Consider the following 16,833-nt stretch of genomic DNA (forward strand, 5'->3'; position numbering starts at 1 on the left):
AGTACATAGCGAATCAACACTTTGGTTTTTTTTCTTGTTGTCACCCTTATCTTTTTGTCTTTCTTTTGGTTTTGTTGTTCTATTTTGTATTTTCTTCTAATTCATATAAAGCACTTTAAGCTGCCATGTTGCTGAAAATGTGTTATATAAATGAAATTACCTTTACCTGAAGTTACCTCATTGCTGTTAAACCAGTCACAGGGGAATACAAAACTGTATCCCTTTCTCTACCAATAATGCAAATGCACATTTACAACAAACGAGAAAGAAAAACAAGTGATAGCAAAATGTACAAAACAGCTGTTCTTTTTTGGACAATTTTATTTGGAATTCTTTGACAGAGAAGTACAAAAATTTAGTCACCTCAGCTGATAAAACACTGAACCCACAAATGGAAGTGATGGAGGCCATTTAAAGGCAAACACTTTATTGCAATACCGAGCTGAACATGTTAGCATGCCTAAGGATCAAATCCCTGAATTTAGGCACAAATGGGCTCCTAAACCTCTAGAAGCAGTTTACAGTCATTTGTTTACTTTCACAGATCTCTTAAGGCAAATTCAAACACATGCTGCGAAAATCTATTGGCAGAAAATGAGAAAAAAGTTAAATTAGCTGTTGTTCTTCATCATTAAACATGCCTTTGACTGTGCGCCAACTACATTTGATCTCATGCGAGTGGAGAGTGTTTCTGTTAGGCATTTATTTCACAGGAATCCTGTAGCACCTTCTTCGTCTGTTAGCACTTTTCCAGGACGATGGCGATGCCCTGACCGCCGCCGATACAAGCAGAGCCGACGGCGTACTTTCCTCCTCTTCGCCTGTTTGAAACAAAGCTTATTATGAGAAATAATCTTGTTTTTTCCAAGGCTACAGTTAACAATTTGTCTACCTGAGCTCGTGCACCAGGTGAGCAGTGATGCGCGCTCCAGAGGCACCGAGAGGATGACCGATGGCGATAGCCCCGCCGTTGACATTGGATTTTTCTGGGTCAAGCCCAAGAGCCTTGGCAACGGAAAGATACTGAGGAGCAAAAGCTTCATTCACCTGGACGGAGGAAGAGAAACAAATAAGAAGATCATCAAAACAGCAAAGGCAAAATTTCTCTTTAAACTTCTTTATGAAGAAACAGCCGCATTTATTCACACTCTTAGTAAACGTGTAAAAAAAACTAAATAAATACATAAATCATTCATTGCAGTGGCATTATTACACACTAAACAAATTGGAAAAAATTAAAAAATAACTGTAACTTGTTACTACCCTTTTGGATACATCATTCAGAGACTTTGAATAATTGAAAACCATCCAATTATTTGAATTTACAGCACTTATCCAAAAACAACTTGACACTGATGAATAAAACAATTGGGTCATTTTCAGATGTTGCAGTAGTCATATTTTTACATCCCAAACACCCAAAGTAATCACTGTGTGTATAAAGTTAAAGGATAAAGTCAAAATGGCGTCTTTATTCTTTGTGACAAACCTCAACAAGATCCATGTCCTTGACAGACAGGCCAGCCTTTTTAAGAGCTTCTGTGATTGCCGGGACTGGACCTAAAGTGAAAACACATAATTTAGTTTTAAAAACTGGAATTAATTCACCAGTTATTTTTATCAATGTAAACTGATTTAAATTATATCCCTACTATCCCTCACCAATCCCCATAATGCTCGGGTCACAGCCGGACACGTGATAGGACACGATTCTGGCCAGAGGAGTGAGTTTATGTTCCTTCAGGGCTTCCTCACTGGAGATCACCAGAGCAGCAGCTCCGTCAGAGACTCCCTGCAGACCAACAAGAGACTCGGCTTAGGCATGATCTGCTTCACTGAACGGGTCAGGATACGTCTATGGGCGATGCAAGACATGTTTGGTACTTTTTTATTTTGCACAAAATCATTCTCAGATACTGAGATCTTAGTCTGTTCAGAATGAGATGTTTTGGAGACTCTTAAAATCTGAGTGAGCTGTTGCTGGCCACACCCCCAACTCAACATTTACATTCACACTTGAAAATGGCTGCGGATATACAAGCATGCATCTTTGAAAAGCATTAGTAGAGCCTCCTGGACAACCAACAACAACCATAATGCAACAAAAGGTTTCTGGTTGATAAGTCAACAAAAAAACACTTGCTTTTTCCAGCAGCCATTGTACAGTCAATACAGCTGTAAAACCAGCTGACCAAACGTCCTGGAGCTCAGTTTGGGTTGCTAGGTGATGGGATGCACTTCACTGGGGTTGCTAGGTAACAGCGCAGTATCCGGTGAATGTCAGGAGATTTTTGAAACTGCTAATTTTCCAGACACCAAAAAATATTTAACTTATTGCCAGAAATGGCTGGGTACTTTTTTTTAAGTACTTTGTTTTTAGAAGCAGTTGAAACCCAAATAAAAGTATAAAAACATGCAAAATGTGAATTTTACAAAATAGGTCCCCTTTAAAACAGATGTTTGTTGTTGTGGGTCTGACAGTTACATAAGATAACACGTTTATGTGATGATGTTGCTGGAAATGGTGGTTTGTATATTTTACTGAGTATTTTTTATCTCAATCCTTAACTGTTCTGAAGTTTTCTCTTCTTATCTTGATCAGTCCCTTTTTGAATAAAGTCAAAGTAAAGTAAAGCCGAACCAGCTGAAGGCGTTAAACAAGTCAACGACAAAACTTAACAAGACTTTTATTTAAATAAAAACACAAAACCAAGGAGATCTTCTCAGTCTGTACGTTAAACAAAATAGAGTGTCTCACCGAAGCGTTGGCGGCGGTGACGGTTCCTCCCTTCTTGAAGACAGTAGGCAGCTTGGCCATCTGCTCCAGCGTGGTCTGAGGTCGAGGGTGTTCATCATGAGCCATGGACGCTTTGCCCTTCTTCGCCTTCACCTCAACCGGAGCAATTTCAGCTGTGAAGTGACCCCCCTCGTGAGCTATAAGAGGAGAATTTACAAGTTAAATATTTAAAATACGCCCAACGTAAGAAGTCTCCATAGCTGGAAAAATACAGAAAAGTAAATGTAGCTCTGAATAGAGCTATAGTTGTATCCCATAAGAAAGAATGACATCTGCCTGCTCACCTGCCTTCCACCTCTGCTGTGTCTGGTACGCGTAGTTGTCACAGTCCTCTCGTGTTATCTGGTATTTCTCTGCCAGGTTTTCAGCAGTGATGCCCATTGGCGTCTTGATGTGGAGGTCAGTGAGACCCGCCCACAGAGTGTCCTCCAGCTGTCAGCAGGGGAGCACAGACCAGTGAACAGACTGTTTCTGCACATCAAAACAGCTGCTGGTGCTTTTCTCAAGTTCATCTGGAAAGCTTTGACAAAGATCTCAAAACAAATCAACATTTTATAGAGGGGTCATGAGGCTGCACTAGATATTTGAGAACTATTCCAATTTTAAAATTAAATTATACAGTGGAGGAAAAACCCCCCCCAAAAAGTTAAGAAATGGATTAAAAAAGTTAAATCACCAGAGGGGCAATTATTGGAACGGCCCCTATAAATAAATAGAAATCAAGCTTTTTTATTGTATTCTGTACTTAGCTTCTATCATAATGGTTTTAGGAACTTCTAACTAGTAATGTGAGACTTTCTGAAAAATTATCACATAAAGTTAAGGCTGATGTCTGCAGAAAACACAAACTATGCAATTATTTTTGGTTTAATTGGACAAAACTAAACTTACAAGGTTTGTAACGGACATATGAAAAGAAGCAATAACCTTGAGATCAAACCCAAACTTTGTTCCGAAGCGGATGTTACGGACGGCGTAAGGGGCTTGGCTCATACTCTCCGAACCGCCGCACAGCACCACCTCCGACTCCCTGAGACAAATCTCCTGCAAACACACAAAATTATAAAACAGATTTTATTATGGAGCTACAAACAGACGTCCAAGAAACTTTGGGTTAAACGTGTGGAAAATGTTGAAATTCTAAGAGTGAAGGATGTTTGTAGAGATAAACCCTCTGCCTTTTAAACAAACACACATCCTTTGAGGAAATGCATTAATTCGTTCAAAAGTAAAAATTCTAATTAATTAGTCCCATTCATAAATGTGCAGGGTTTGTAAACTTTTCACATGGTAAAATTCAAACACTTTTCAGGAGTTTTTAAGGTAAATTTTCAGACTTTTTTAACACTGCTCTTTAGAGATAAAACCAATACAAATTAACTAAAAAAATACAGTCTTAAATCACAATTAATTAATATTTATTTTACTGTTATTAATAATGTGTTGCACTGGTATTTTACACTAAAATGTAAGAACATTTTATGTTTTCCAATGTCGGTCATGCACACTCAAACAGAACAAAACACTAATAAAATAATAATTAATAATGTTTAACGCAAAAGATTTAAGTTATTATTTCAATTATATGGATCAATAAATCAGTGAGTCATTAGGAATAATAAATATTAATTACTAAGAAAAAAATTCAAACAAATCTTGTTAAAGTAAATTAAATTAAACTTAAATGCTTAAACACAACATAAATACAAAGTTAAAAAAATATCTACACAATGTTATTGCTAAGCTTTCTAGCAAATAGAAATTATTTTAGTAATAATAATAAATGTGAAACAAGAGAAATTTATTCTGATTTAACTTCCAACAGTGAGAAAAAATGTGTCTGTTTCTTCTTATTATCATTAAATGCCGCTTTCCAAATTTAGACTTTTATTCAAATGTTAGATTGAAGTTTATTACTAAATTGACTGTCAAAAACTTTAAGGGATTTATACATAAATCAAACATCTAAACAAAATTCAAGCATTTTCAAGGATTTCAAGCATCTGTATGAACTGTGAATATAATTTAGAAAATAAGTGACGTAAAGGAGACAAACAGCTGAGTTGTTTTGTGTTAGAAGGAGAGTAAGCAGGTTGATGTTTGTTGTAGTGTCTTGCTTACATGAGCACCATTGATGATGGACTGGAAACCAGAGCCACACAGTCTGTTCACAGTGAGCGCAGGAGCTGGGATGGGAACGCCACACCTCAGACCGACGTGACGAGCAATATACGGAGCATCAGCCGAACTCTGAGGAAACACATAACGTTACGTTACGAGAACACAAACCCCTCATGAGTGGCAGCCGACGTACCTGCATGACGTTTCCCATGATGATGCTGTTAATAAGTTCTGGAGCGACGGCGCCGGCGGCAAGGGCCGCTTTGGCGGCGTGCTCCGCCAGATCTGTGGCGCTATGATCCTTCAGTGCTCCACCGTACGTACCGAACGGAGTGCGCTTGGCTGCTACGATGAAAACACCTAGAAAATAACAGAAGAAGAACCTTAGTCCAGATGTCAACACAAAATCAATGCTTGATGTTAACATCAGGTTGATGGCTGGCGCTTTATTTATCTACTTAAATATTGGTTTTGCTTAACAAGACAAAATAACTCCCTGATGTTCTGGTTTTATTGGAATGTGTTTTGGAATTATGTTTAACATAAATATCAGCTCAAAATTATCTTAGCATAAATCAATTTACAATCTACAATCAAAAAACAGATATAATTCTGGTATAACTTATGAAGTTCCCCATCCACCATGCATTTTCCTCATTTAGTCTTACATTATGCATCTATGTGATCATGACTTTAAATTATGTTATATTCGTTTTTGAACACCAGCAAAATTCACTCATAATGAAGACAAGTATTTTTCTGTTTCTAGCTCATGAACCAATGTGTGACCTGTGATACGTGGCATCAAACACGTGATGCCTTGACCTGGACTGGGCACTCTGTTTCCTCTGATAAACATAAAAATGACGAGCGACTCTCATCTGTGACGTTTGTTTGCTGTCTCGTAATGTAGAACGTTCTGTCTAAAAATAGCCTCGAAGCCCAAAGCAAGACCAAGTCCAGTATTTATTTAGCCATTCAACACAGTTCAATATGTTTTATTAAAAATGTCAAAATCCAAATCCATGTATGATTTGAAGTAGCGTAAGAACAAGGAATTACTGTTATGCATAAGTGACCTAAATGATTGGCAATGTTTTTTGACTGAGATTATAAAAACAATACTTTATAAAAACACATATTAGCAAATATAGCCATAAGATTAACATGGTTATTAACCAACTAAACTCATCCTTTAAGTTAGATTACAATGATGCTGAATTAATGTCAGGATTTGAGCTTTACTTCTAATAAAAATTAATAGAAAAATCCCAACTTGCAAAAGCTGCTTTCACTCCATGTTACTCAGTTTCATACAAAAGGTTATCCTGGTTTGTAATGAACCACACTGCACTGTAATGAACCATATATATATGTGTGTATATATATATATATATATATATATATATATATATATATATATATATATATATATATATATATATATATATATATATATATATATATATATATATATATATATATATATATATATATATATATATATATATATCTGTTTGTGGTATCATTCCTCTATTTATACACCTTGTACTGTTTTGAGAAGTTCATTAAAAGGTCACTGGAACTCAAAATCTGGTGAGATTACTCCTAAAAGTAGATTTTTGGTCTTCCAAAAAGCTGATATAATTTAAAAAATGTAACTAGTTACATACTTCTATTTTCTTCCTTTTAGTATACTATTGTTGTATAGTAACAACAACAAAATAATCTACCTTTCAATCAAAGAAGGGAGATATAGAAGTAGCTCAAACCACAAGTAACCATAATTTCTATTAGCCTAAGCATAAACAAAGTTTCTCGAAATGTTATGTTGGCTAAGGTTATAAAACTTCTCTTTAAAAAATATAAAACTAGTAAATATTGTCATAACAAAGAAAGCCCCATGATACCTCTTACCTTTAACCTACTTTAAATGACGTGGAGTTCATGCAAGGTTTTCAGCTGCACTCGCATGTAAACATTGACATAAAAATTATATTTTACAAACCTCCATTTTCATAATGTCACTAATTATATTCTCTAGTTCACAAAAAGTAAGAAAATGCGACATTTAACACGGAGCAACATGGAGCACAAACGAACCTTCGTGCGTTTTATTTTAGTCTTAATAATGAACAGAAATGTCAGTTTACCTCTGATGAGCGCCATGATGTTGGTTCAACAATGATCAGTTTGACAGTTTAAATTTTTAAGCTGGATTTCTGTCTCCTGATCTGCCCGGGGTGGGTATATGAAGAAGCGTCCACTACGACCTTTACCCCAAATAATGCCTTCGCTTTATGTTTTACCTCCACTGCTAGATTCGACACAAATTTTACCCAAAAAAAATTTATGGATTGGTAAAAATAGCTATATAACTTGGTTACTGTAATTAAACCTAAAAATATCTTCTAATTCATACATTTTATGTATTTTCTACAATTTAAAAACGTTCGAAAATGCGGAAGTAAAATAGTAAATGCACTTTTCTTAATACGTCATCTCTCTGCGCATTGTCCCTGCTGTGTTCCGTAAGAGGACGCAAGTGAGGCGACATGTGAAGATTTTGTTTATGGTTCTTTTTGATATCGGCAGTGTAAATTGAAGCGGCATCCAGTGGAGACATGTCTTCGGTCGTTTCACGATGCATCTTCGGGGTTTTATCCCGACAGGCCGCCAGGTCACGGTAAGCGTTTGTAGAAGGATGATGTGATCCGTGTGTGTGTCCGAATCAATAATTAAAAAGGAATAGAGTGAACCAGTACTGAAAATATGCTGTCATGGTTTGGTCGTGCGTGCTTTAATATGTGTTGCGGTTGCCTTGTGTAATTTTTCAGCTTGTTTTTGGGAGAATGTAACCCTGCTGTGCAGAGTCCTTGGTTTTCTCCTGTGGCCACACTTAAGACATCTGCACCACTCAGGTATGAAACAGTTACCACTAGTTGATTTAAAAACAACAACAACAAAAAATATTTGGAAGTTTTGCTTGATCTACGCTAGATTCATTAAACTGTCTGAAATATAGCACTCTCCATGTGAACAATGTGAATATTTCATTACTTTATTTAACTTGTTAAAAATAAATGTGATTTTTCTTGCTATTTCAGCATGTTGTGCTGCCATAAAAAGTATTAAGTGTTTTTGTCTAGTACTATAAATATATTAATACCTTTGGAACAAGACAAAATGAACTTATATGTAACTTTTCAGCAAGATATATGAGCTCGATTCAATTCAATAATTCTTTAATACTGATTTTAAAACGTTCTAGTTCCACTTGCAGATTATTTCACTAATAGAAATATATTTTTTCTATAAGTGAAATAATCTGCCAGTGTAACTAGTACTTTTTTAAAGGAATTAGTTACTTAAAACGAGCTCCTGTATCTTGCTGAAAAGTTACTTGTAAGTTAGTTTTGTCTTATGTCAAGTTTATTAAGATATTTGCTCTAGAAACTAGATAAAAATATTCTGTAAGATTTTGTGCTTTTGCAGTGGAAACTGTAACTGCACTTCTGTATCTGCACATTAGCAGAACTATCAAATAAATTGTATGTTGAAATAAAGGGCATTGAAGGAAGATGAAGTGTGTGTATAAAGCAATGATAGCGTTAAAATATGTTGTATAAACGCAAACAGTATTGTTTAAAACTAATCTGAAACTATGTAATCAAATCAGAAAAAATCTAATACCATAAAGACCCAGAGTCCATGTATTTGTTATACTTTTTTGTCCAAATTTCAAGATGTAAAGTAGACATTAGTTGTACAGCAGCATCCGAGTGTCATTGAATGAAACAACAAGAAGGCAAAATTTGTTTAAATCCATCCTGTGATTAGTAATCATGGAACAAGTTCTTCTCAGTTAGATGCCTTAAGAATCCAGACATTTCACCTGTTCAACAATAAAATATTAAAGAACAATAAAACATAATTTTCTGCTATTTAAACATGCACATGTGGTGAAATAAGAATGCTCATGCAGAGATGTGGTTTATGTTACATTAGAGCGGAGCCAAAGAAGAAGAAGAAGGTGGATCCACGGAGGGAGTTGATGGTGAGGGAGAGACTGAAGAAGAAGCTGAAGAAGCTGGAGAGGGTTCCGCCTGAGTTCATCCCTATAGAGGACTTCATCACTCCCGCTAAATGTTTGGATGAAACGAGGTACAGCTCAGTTCAAAGCTCCACAAAAAAAAAAAAAAAAAAAAACATTTGTTTTTTTTCCTGCCAGTCCATTTTTAAGTTTTTTGTATTTTATGAAATAGAGTGCGCATTCCTCCAACGCTGTCATTTGAAGAAAGTGAGAGTCGCGCACTTCTTCTGAAAGAGTGGAGTCGATACAAACAGGTTATTATTCATCTTACACCATTTTGTTCCTAAGCTAGAGATGTGTATATATACATTTGTTTCTGTATTTTCAGGAGCAGCACATGGCTGAAGTAGAGGCTATCGAACTTGCTCTGGAGGCCCAGAAGGAGGCGCTAGAGGAGCTAAAAATGGAGTCTGAGGAGCTTTACCGGGCTGCGCTGACGCCAGATCCACTTCTGCTTCCATTCACTCATGAAGGCCCTGCCTACACGCCTCCAATCCCCAATTATGACGCTCCAGATGGGAAGTATAATGACATTACTAAAGTGTACACACAATGAAAGTCTGTGGGCGGCGCTTCTTTCTATTTTTACTGTGTGAATAGAATTGATTGGGCTGGGATGCTGCTTTTTATCAGTGTAAAATCTGGCTTGATGGAAATTTATCACATTGTTTGTTTTTTGCTGATTTGACTAGAAGACATTCTTATTCATCACAATTACTGTCGTCATAATTACTCATAAGAGGGGTTTTTTTTTAATTCAAACCTGTACAATGTTAAAAATAAAATCTTCTTTGTTTAATCAAAGCACTGATTATTTCAGTTTTTAAAAAAGGACTGATGTGTTGAATCTATATGTAATGAGGGAAAAACAGTGACGCTACACCACACAGCACAGCTAGTTTGGAGTGTAAACGACCTTTCAAAATATGCATCTCTGCTATGAAGACCTCTGATCCAGCTTTAGTTTTGGGTGAAGTTTGTTTAAAGTTTATGGGATTTTATTTTAAAAAAAATTTTCTTGGACTCCTTCCTAAAATAAAGCGGGAAACAAAATTAACAGTAGCTTAACATTGATAACAAAACTTACATTATAGAAGCATTGAACACTAAACTGATTTCATTTTGTACGTTTTAATTAAAAGTTTTAAAGTTTACTCTTAAATAAACAAAGCACAACACAGCTCTTGCAATTTAAATATGTTCTTACATTATCTGTACTACATGAAGTTACATTTCATTTAGTTCCTCCTTTGAGTCCAGAGATGAATTCTTTAACAGTCTATGAATCAGTTTAGAAACAGCAGGTGTCAGTGGCTTGTCCATGAAGTGAACTACATCATATTGAACTGATTCATAGAGCAGCGGCAGACGGCTCTTCAGATCAGGAGTCTTGCTGGGTTTCCTGGTCCAGAGGCCTGTGCCAGTCACCAGGAGGCGCCTGCCTCAGTTTCCACACTGGGGTGAAGTTTTTCTGCTCTTCCAATCGTCTCCTTTCACTTTTCTGTAATGCGTCCTAAAATATAAAAAAAACAAAGGTACATCTTTATGTAACTAGAAAAGCACAAATTTACATCCTTTTCAGAACGTGATTTCCTGGAGTTGCACCTTGGCTTCTGTGAGTTTGTGATGTTCCCATTCACTGCAGTTGTGGTAGTCTGCTTTCCACTGCTGGCAGGACGGGGCGGTGCCGTAGGTGTAGTAATGGTGGAAACGATTCCTGAAACTTTTGCAGTGCCTGAACTCACTCAAGTAATCTTCACAGGCTCGAGGTGGCTGCAGGAACACAGGTACAAATAAAGCAGTTAGCTTGGCTTGTCCTGGTAGTTGTATGTTTAATAAGAAGCGACCAAAGAGAAGAGAAAGGTACAAATGAATACGGACGAGCTAAAATCCACAAAAAAGTGAAAAAATAAATCTCCTTTTCAGATTTCTTGGATTGTGTGTTAAATGTTGAAGTTTTCTTTTCTCAAAAATACATGTCACCATGTTTTAGACAAGTTAAAAGAATCAAAACCTCTTTAACGCTGCGTTTTGAACATTAAACATTAAAAGGCTGAGGTATTCCAAGACCACACACCAAGTATGGAATACTCTGGATCTGAAACCAATCTGATGGGATTGATCTGTCTTTAATGATTAATTCACATTATTGCTCCTAAAGAGGGTTCCACAAATTATTGAAATATGGTGAACTTATTTTTATAATGAATGTGCTGATATTTGTATTTATTTTTTATTTTATTTTGATGTTATTTCCCATTACTGTAAACAAGAATAACGTTCAGACCTGACATTTTTTAAGCAAAACTGTCCAAAAATGTTTATCTTGTACACAAATACAAGATACCACAACAGCTTTCAAAATTGAAAGCTGTAGTTTTTTGTAGTTCGAATTAAAACAGTGAAACAGCAACCCCTTGTGATCGTCATTGGAGCTACACGGTAGTTATTTTTTTTAAGAAACCACCAAGCGTCTAAATTTTAAAAAGAAATAAAAATTTTAATAAACCAATGATAGGCTTCTTAATAAATGTATATGTTGATTTCTAGATCTAAAAAACGTATCCTGTTCATTCTTGATATTTCCACACGGTTACTAGTGGTCAGGGTTACGGAAAATTTACTTAGCATCGAAAGCTAATCACCTTGCTAATTTATTCACCAAGGTTAGGCCTCAGATAAACCAATCAGCAAAACCAATGACTAAACAAATTAAACAAAAATACGTTATTATGAATGGCACGATTATGAACACGTTTTAGGGATAATTTACCCTCCACGCTCTTTCTGCAAGCTGCTCCATAGTTAGCGTTTAATATTAGAAGTGTTTCCGGTTACATGCTTTTCAAAACAAAAGTACCAACGCAGTGTTCGATGCTTTTACTTTGAATATACCCAACTCTTCTAGATGCTGGATCAACTAAAGTTTAAGTTTTGGAATAATGTATGGTCTACATTAAATAACCCAAATTTGAACCAGTTTTTGCCGTTTTATTTTTTATATGCTCATGTCTTCTAAACTTGTGATTTTATCCACAATGTTACACTCCACCATGACTTCAAACCAGATATTTTTTGTCAATAAATGTGTGTAGATGAGGTAAAGTTGCCACATTATTTTATTTATACATAACTGACAACAAAAACAACTGAAGACAATGTCAAAATAATCCTTTATTTGTCTATAAATAAACCAGGAAAGAATGTAAGCAAACTATAACTGAGGGGAAAAAAACAAAATAATTCAAACATAAAATAGTTCTTATGAAAATTTAAAATAAAGTTATTGGTCCCACTGTTTGAACTACAATGGGGATTCTGGAAACTGTATACTTTAGGTGCAATATTTGGTCAAAAAATAATTCTGGCAAATGGTGGACAGAAAGAAAATAACTCATAATTCCAGTAATAATCCTGAAGCTATTTATTATGCTGATGTTAGCTGTTGAGGCTGGCTCAATTAAATGACCCTGTGAATACAAATTATAACCGAGAACCAGTGCAGCATGTTTGAGCAAAAGTCTTACGATCAGAGCTCGTTTTTGAAATATGATTGAGTTCAAATATAACACACAAAGAGGCGAGAGTTTCTTCAGATCAGTGTTTTTTTTGTTTTTTTTTTGTCTTTTTAAACTTTGCTGTTGATGGGGTCACATAAGCCAAATATCCATTTCAAGTAATTCAAGGCTTTCTGCCCTTCTTCCGCAATGACTGTCCTTGTCCAGAAAAGGCGATAAATCTGTTCATGGCGTCATCCTGCGAGAAGGAAAACAAATATTTAGAGCGTTAATGAAACCAAAACCACTTCAATGCCTTATTCTGCTGAATTAAAACTCTATGTTCAGTGTACAACACTAAAAAAATTGTGTTGGTTAAGTAATTAAAGACTTTATAAAATGCATTTACTCACGTCTTCTACGTTTCTCCTGGGCTGAGGCCTGGAGTTTCTGATGAAGGTGATCCGGCCGACTTTAAAGTCATAGTTTGGAATACCTCTGTGATAAAACATTGTATATTAGGCTTTCAGTGATTTACAAACTGCATAGTAGAGTTCCTGGATTCATAAACAACAATAATCAACAATAAAAAGCTTAAGTGCATCCATCTGTGCTACAGTTTGGCCCAAAGTATCGATGTAATACTAAACTGTGATGTGTCTGACATTTGGTAACAGGGTGAAATGTCCTTGTTTCTGCCATTAAAAAAAACTTTATGAAAAAGAGAAATTAATTTGAAAACTCAGATGTTTTTCTGCACTCTTATTTGATTAAATCCAAATCTGGAATCTACTCCCATACTTTTTAAGATTAAGTGGAAACACTTACACTGCAAAAAAGATCTTACCAAGTATTTTTGGTCTAGTTTCTAGTGCAAACATCTGTGCACTAGATAGACTGAAATAAGACAAAAGTAACATAGAAGTAACTTTTTAGCAAGATACAGAGACTTGTTTTAAGTAAATAATTTCATAAAAAGTACTTGTTCCATTGGAAGAATATTTCACTTACAAGACTTTTTTCCCATGTTATAAATTAATTAATCTGCCAATGGAGCTAGTACTTTTTCAGAAATATTGAGGAATTATTTACTTATAACAAGCTCCTATATCTTAAGTTAATTAGTCTTATTTCAAGTGTTCTAAGATGCTAAGATATTTGTGTTTTTGCAGTACAAACTTGACTTTCTGGATGCTTTTCTTCTGACAGTGAGGTTGACAAAACTAGTGGGTGTCTACAATATGTGTTTGTTGGTCTTTTCACGACTTCTTTAAAAAAAATTTTTTTTACAGTGAGCAGAAACGCCATAATGCTGTGGATTTATTTATTAATGCGTGTCTGTTTTCACCTTTTGATGTCGTTCGCAGTTAGAGGAGCAGGACTGGGTTCAATTCCCTTTGTTTTCCCATCTAGGCGGTTTCCAGAGCCAGTAAAAGCCTGGCAAGACATCACAAACGATGACTCGTATAATTTCAACACCTTCACTGACATTTTGTTTGTCTCAGTCTAACAGCAATAGGATCTCACTCTGAATCCTGTGTCCATGTCGGCATAACTACTGGCATCTCCTTCTTCCTCCTGCCAAGAAACAAGTTTTATCTCACTGCTCAGAACATAAAACATCCAGACACTTTCTGGGTCTTACTGTCGGTTCATCGTGGTTCTGAGTCCGTCGCTCAGGCTCTTTGTAACCCAAAGGAGCATCAAAATCCACCTGAAGTGTACAGTGACGACATGAGTGAAGCAGTGAAGATTATAATATTACTTATCTACTGCCTGAGATAATGGTAAGAGTCTTACATTCATGTCACATTCGATGATGGATACAGCTTTGTCGGGTTTGGTTTCCATAACCCGCAGCTCGTAGATCTGAAGAAAACAGTTTTAAACGCATGATATACAAACTCAATAATGGAAAGTAATATCTATTATTTTGTATTTAACATCTTTACCTTTTCATTGTAGTTTATGGCTATGACATCACCAGTCGTCAAGCAGGCAAAGTTTCTCAGAGCGTTCTCTAAACTGAAAATATAAGGATAACTTTTATAAATTGCTCAGCTTAAAAAAAAAAAGAAAATAAAAGAAAAAAGCAACAGAGTGGACCGATTTCCTACACTGCTTTGGGGTTTGTTATGTCTAGGAAGTCAGGGCTCTGTGGCTGAAACTTTGAATATGTGGCCACCATAAGGTTGACACTTTCCACTTGAACTAGACCGCCTTCTTCCAGGAGAAGATTCTGCATCATCTGCAATGAAAGACAGATACATATTTAGATGTCAGATACATATTTAAAGTACTACTTTGTAGAATTAACAGTGTATTTACAATTTTCTTTTGTTGCTGTTATAAGAAGTTCAAACAAGAAAACATTTTTTATCCATGATCTGGGATTAAATGAGTATTTCTAGGACCCTTTGATTTACTGTTGTACTTGCTACAAGGTGCTTTTATTTACACAGAACAAATATTCATTCATGAATAAGCACAAAAAATTCATGCACATTCCCACAGAAGAAACAGTATGATAAAACATGACAGCGTGTAAAAGTAGACCACTGAGTGTGCCATTTGATTTCTACCTCACCCAATGTGGAAGGTAACAGATTCCTTCATCTGCCACAAACTCCAGAACTCCACAGTGGGTCATCCTGTCTGAGTTCTTGTTGGTGAGTTTGAACAGCATTGGATAGGTGATGTTAAGCCTGCCTGTTCACATAAAAACATAAGAAAAATGAGAAACATGGAGGATCATGAAACAAAATGGAGGAAAAAAGAAGCGCTTGGCTTGACTTGGACTTACTGAGCTGATCAAGCGCAGAAGGTGGCATAATTACTAAAGGGGAAAAAAGGGGAGAAATTGTAAATGTTTGCACACACAAAAAAAGTAATCTTGTTAAATTATATTTAAAAAAAAATATCACTGTTTGATAAAAAAAATTCAGATTTGGATTAGGAATTGAGAATTTATTTTAGTTTGTAAATATAATGTTGATGTTGAATCCACAAAAGTAATTTAGAAAAAAGACAAAGTACAAAATAAATCTGTAATATTTAACTCAACTTTAAATTTTTTTGTATATATGTATTTATTTATTTTTTTTTATTTATTTTTTTTTAAGATGACCGCTAATCTAATCCCAACCATCTTCCAAACCCTAATTATGGTACAGTATTATTGGAATTTTAAATCCCATTAAAGTAAACAGTAATCTGCTGATTTGTGGATTACATATTGTAATCTACAAAACAGTTATTTAACTGCTAATCTACACGGTGACCCTTTAAAGCAGAGAACAGATTCTAAATTTGCTTCGTAAATCTAAGCACAGATCATATGTGGAGTTCCTCAAGACCCTTTTCTTGGTCCTTTTAATTTCTATATATCTTGCTAGCTCAGACTATGAAGTATTAAAGTTTAAATATACTTGTCGTTATTCGTGTCTTTCTTTTCTGTAAAGAATATGATGCAATAAAGATATGAGTTTGAACTGCTAACTAACTTACATGATACACTAAATTTCTGCTAATTCTGTGCGAAACAGCACACGTTGATGATAGTGATGATGCACTTTTTTAAATCCTTCTCTGACGACACTCACTTTTGCCTCCTTTCTCCACATCAGAGCGATCGTTGGGTCCAGCCAGCATGGACACCGAGTAGCAGCGGTACTGAGTGGAGAAGCGGTTCGGAAAGCCCCGGGCCATCGGGTGATCGAACACATGATGGAAGGAAAACTGTGGAGTTCAAACATGATCTGTTAACAACTTACAAATAAAACAATTTCGGTGTCTCACATCGGGGAATGACTTTAACTTCATGATGACGGAGCATCTTTCTGCTCTGCGCCAGTATTGCTGTTAGCCGCTAGATAGCCCAACTGCTAAAATTACAACTTTTCGTACATATTTAGCGATAACGGAGAGCAGCAACAACTCATTGCTTACCATAGTGACTTCGTTAGGTCTTGGTTGTTAAAAGGGTTTAAGTTAAAGTGACCGTTTCAGGTTGTTTTTGTTGGTTCTGCGTCCTCTTGTTTTCTTCCTTCTTCTCCTGGAAGTGTTCGAGCTGACAGGGGGAAATGACGTCTTCATTACCATTAGCCAATCAGAGTAGGTATGAGCAGTGACGCGTCACTCCTCGCAGTGGTGTTTACTTCAAAAACAGCATTCGAAAGCTAAAATATTAGCAGAAGACAAACGTTTGGTTCCTAATTAGATATAACATTTATCTGCTATTAGCAGATCTTAAATGCTATTCTTGTAAATACTTATTTCCAGCCAAGTATATTTTAACACTGTATGCCAGACGTAAAACATTGTAA

The 16,833-nt window shown here is 35.7% G+C and overlaps 4 protein-coding genes across 4 annotated transcripts; 1 reads left to right on the top strand and 3 right to left on the bottom strand.

Annotated features, from left to right (window-relative positions):
- Positions 1-303: 303 nt before the first annotated feature.
- Positions 304-7,318, bottom strand: acaa2 (acetyl-CoA acyltransferase 2). Its single transcript, XM_044108516.1, has 10 exons — positions 7,072-7,318; positions 5,112-5,278; positions 4,919-5,047; positions 3,725-3,841; positions 3,082-3,229; positions 2,759-2,934; positions 1,663-1,792; positions 1,490-1,560; positions 893-1,047; positions 304-821 (listed from the first exon to the last, which is right to left on the bottom strand). Exons 1-10 carry the CDS (start codon positions 7,085-7,087, stop codon positions 740-742), a joined length of 1,191 nt encoding a protein of 396 aa, XP_043964451.1. The 5' UTR covers positions 7,088-7,318; the 3' UTR covers positions 304-739.
- Positions 7,319-7,416: 98 nt separating this feature from the next.
- Positions 7,417-10,014, top strand: mrpl40 (mitochondrial ribosomal protein L40). The gene is made up of 5 exons (XM_044108527.1): positions 7,417-7,604; positions 7,756-7,839; positions 8,927-9,082; positions 9,184-9,265; positions 9,340-10,014. Exons 1-5 carry the CDS (start codon positions 7,543-7,545, stop codon positions 9,565-9,567), a joined length of 612 nt encoding a protein of 203 aa, XP_043964462.1. The 5' UTR covers positions 7,417-7,542; the 3' UTR covers positions 9,568-10,014.
- A 7-nt stretch (positions 10,015-10,021) lies between these two features.
- lg03h22orf39 (linkage group 03 C22orf39 homolog) lies at positions 10,022-11,887 on the bottom strand. The gene is made up of 3 exons (XM_044108541.1): positions 11,785-11,887; positions 10,617-10,784; positions 10,022-10,524 (listed from the first exon to the last, which is right to left on the bottom strand). Exons 1-3 carry the CDS (start codon positions 11,812-11,814, stop codon positions 10,393-10,395), a joined length of 330 nt encoding a protein of 109 aa, XP_043964476.1. The 5' UTR covers positions 11,815-11,887; the 3' UTR covers positions 10,022-10,392.
- Positions 11,888-12,172: 285 nt separating this feature from the next.
- Positions 12,173-16,606, bottom strand: ufd1l (ubiquitin recognition factor in ER associated degradation 1). The gene is made up of 12 exons (XM_044108554.1): positions 16,457-16,606; positions 16,111-16,246; positions 15,312-15,344; positions 15,096-15,217; positions 14,626-14,756; positions 14,461-14,533; positions 14,309-14,377; positions 14,154-14,222; positions 14,036-14,086; positions 13,857-13,945; positions 12,922-13,006; positions 12,173-12,767 (listed from the first exon to the last, which is right to left on the bottom strand). Exons 1-12 carry the CDS (start codon positions 16,457-16,459, stop codon positions 12,693-12,695), a joined length of 936 nt encoding a protein of 311 aa, XP_043964489.1. The 5' UTR covers positions 16,460-16,606; the 3' UTR covers positions 12,173-12,692.
- Between the last annotated feature and the right edge of the window lie 227 nt (positions 16,607-16,833).

This window comes from Gambusia affinis, linkage group LG03 (assembly GCF_019740435.1).
Source record: "Gambusia affinis linkage group LG03, SWU_Gaff_1.0, whole genome shotgun sequence".
NCBI classification, from domain to species: domain Eukaryota; kingdom Metazoa; phylum Chordata; class Actinopteri; order Cyprinodontiformes; family Poeciliidae; genus Gambusia; species Gambusia affinis.

Coding starts and splice junctions, on each gene's coding strand:
- lg03h22orf39 (XM_044108541.1), bottom strand. CDS start 11,814: ATGGAGCAGCTTGCAGAAAGAGCGTGGAGG. Junction 10,785..11,784: donor TTGCAGAAAGAGCGTGGAGG/GTAAATTATCCC, acceptor GTGTTCCTGCAG/CCACCTCGAGCCTGTGAAGA. Junction 10,525..10,616: donor ACAAACTCACAGAAGCCAAG/GTGCAACTCCAG, acceptor TTTATATTTTAG/GACGCATTACAGAAAAGTGA.
- mrpl40 (XM_044108527.1), top strand. CDS start 7,543: ATGTCTTCGGTCGTTTCACGATGCATCTTCGGGGTTTTATCCCGACAG. Junction 7,840..8,926: donor AAGACATCTGCACCACTCAG/GTATGAAACAGT, acceptor ATGTTACATTAG/AGCGGAGCCAAAGAAGAAGA. Junction 9,083..9,183: donor AAATGTTTGGATGAAACGAG/GTACAGCTCAGT, acceptor TTTATGAAATAG/AGTGCGCATTCCTCCAACGC.
- ufd1l (XM_044108554.1), bottom strand. Junction 13,007..13,856: donor ACTGCGAACGACATCAAAAG/GTGAAAACAGAC, acceptor GTTTTATCACAG/AGGTATTCCAAACTATGACT. Junction 12,768..12,921: donor CCAGGAGAAACGTAGAAGAC/GTGAGTAAATGC, acceptor TCCTTCTCGCAG/GATGACGCCATGAACAGATT.
- acaa2 (XM_044108516.1), bottom strand. Junction 5,048..5,111: donor TCATGGGAAACGTCATGCAG/GTACGTCGGCTG, acceptor GTGTTTCCTCAG/AGTTCGGCTGATGCTCCGTA. Junction 2,935..3,081: donor ACAGCAGAGGTGGAAGGCAG/GTGAGCAGGCAG, acceptor CTCCTCTTATAG/CTCACGAGGGGGGTCACTTC.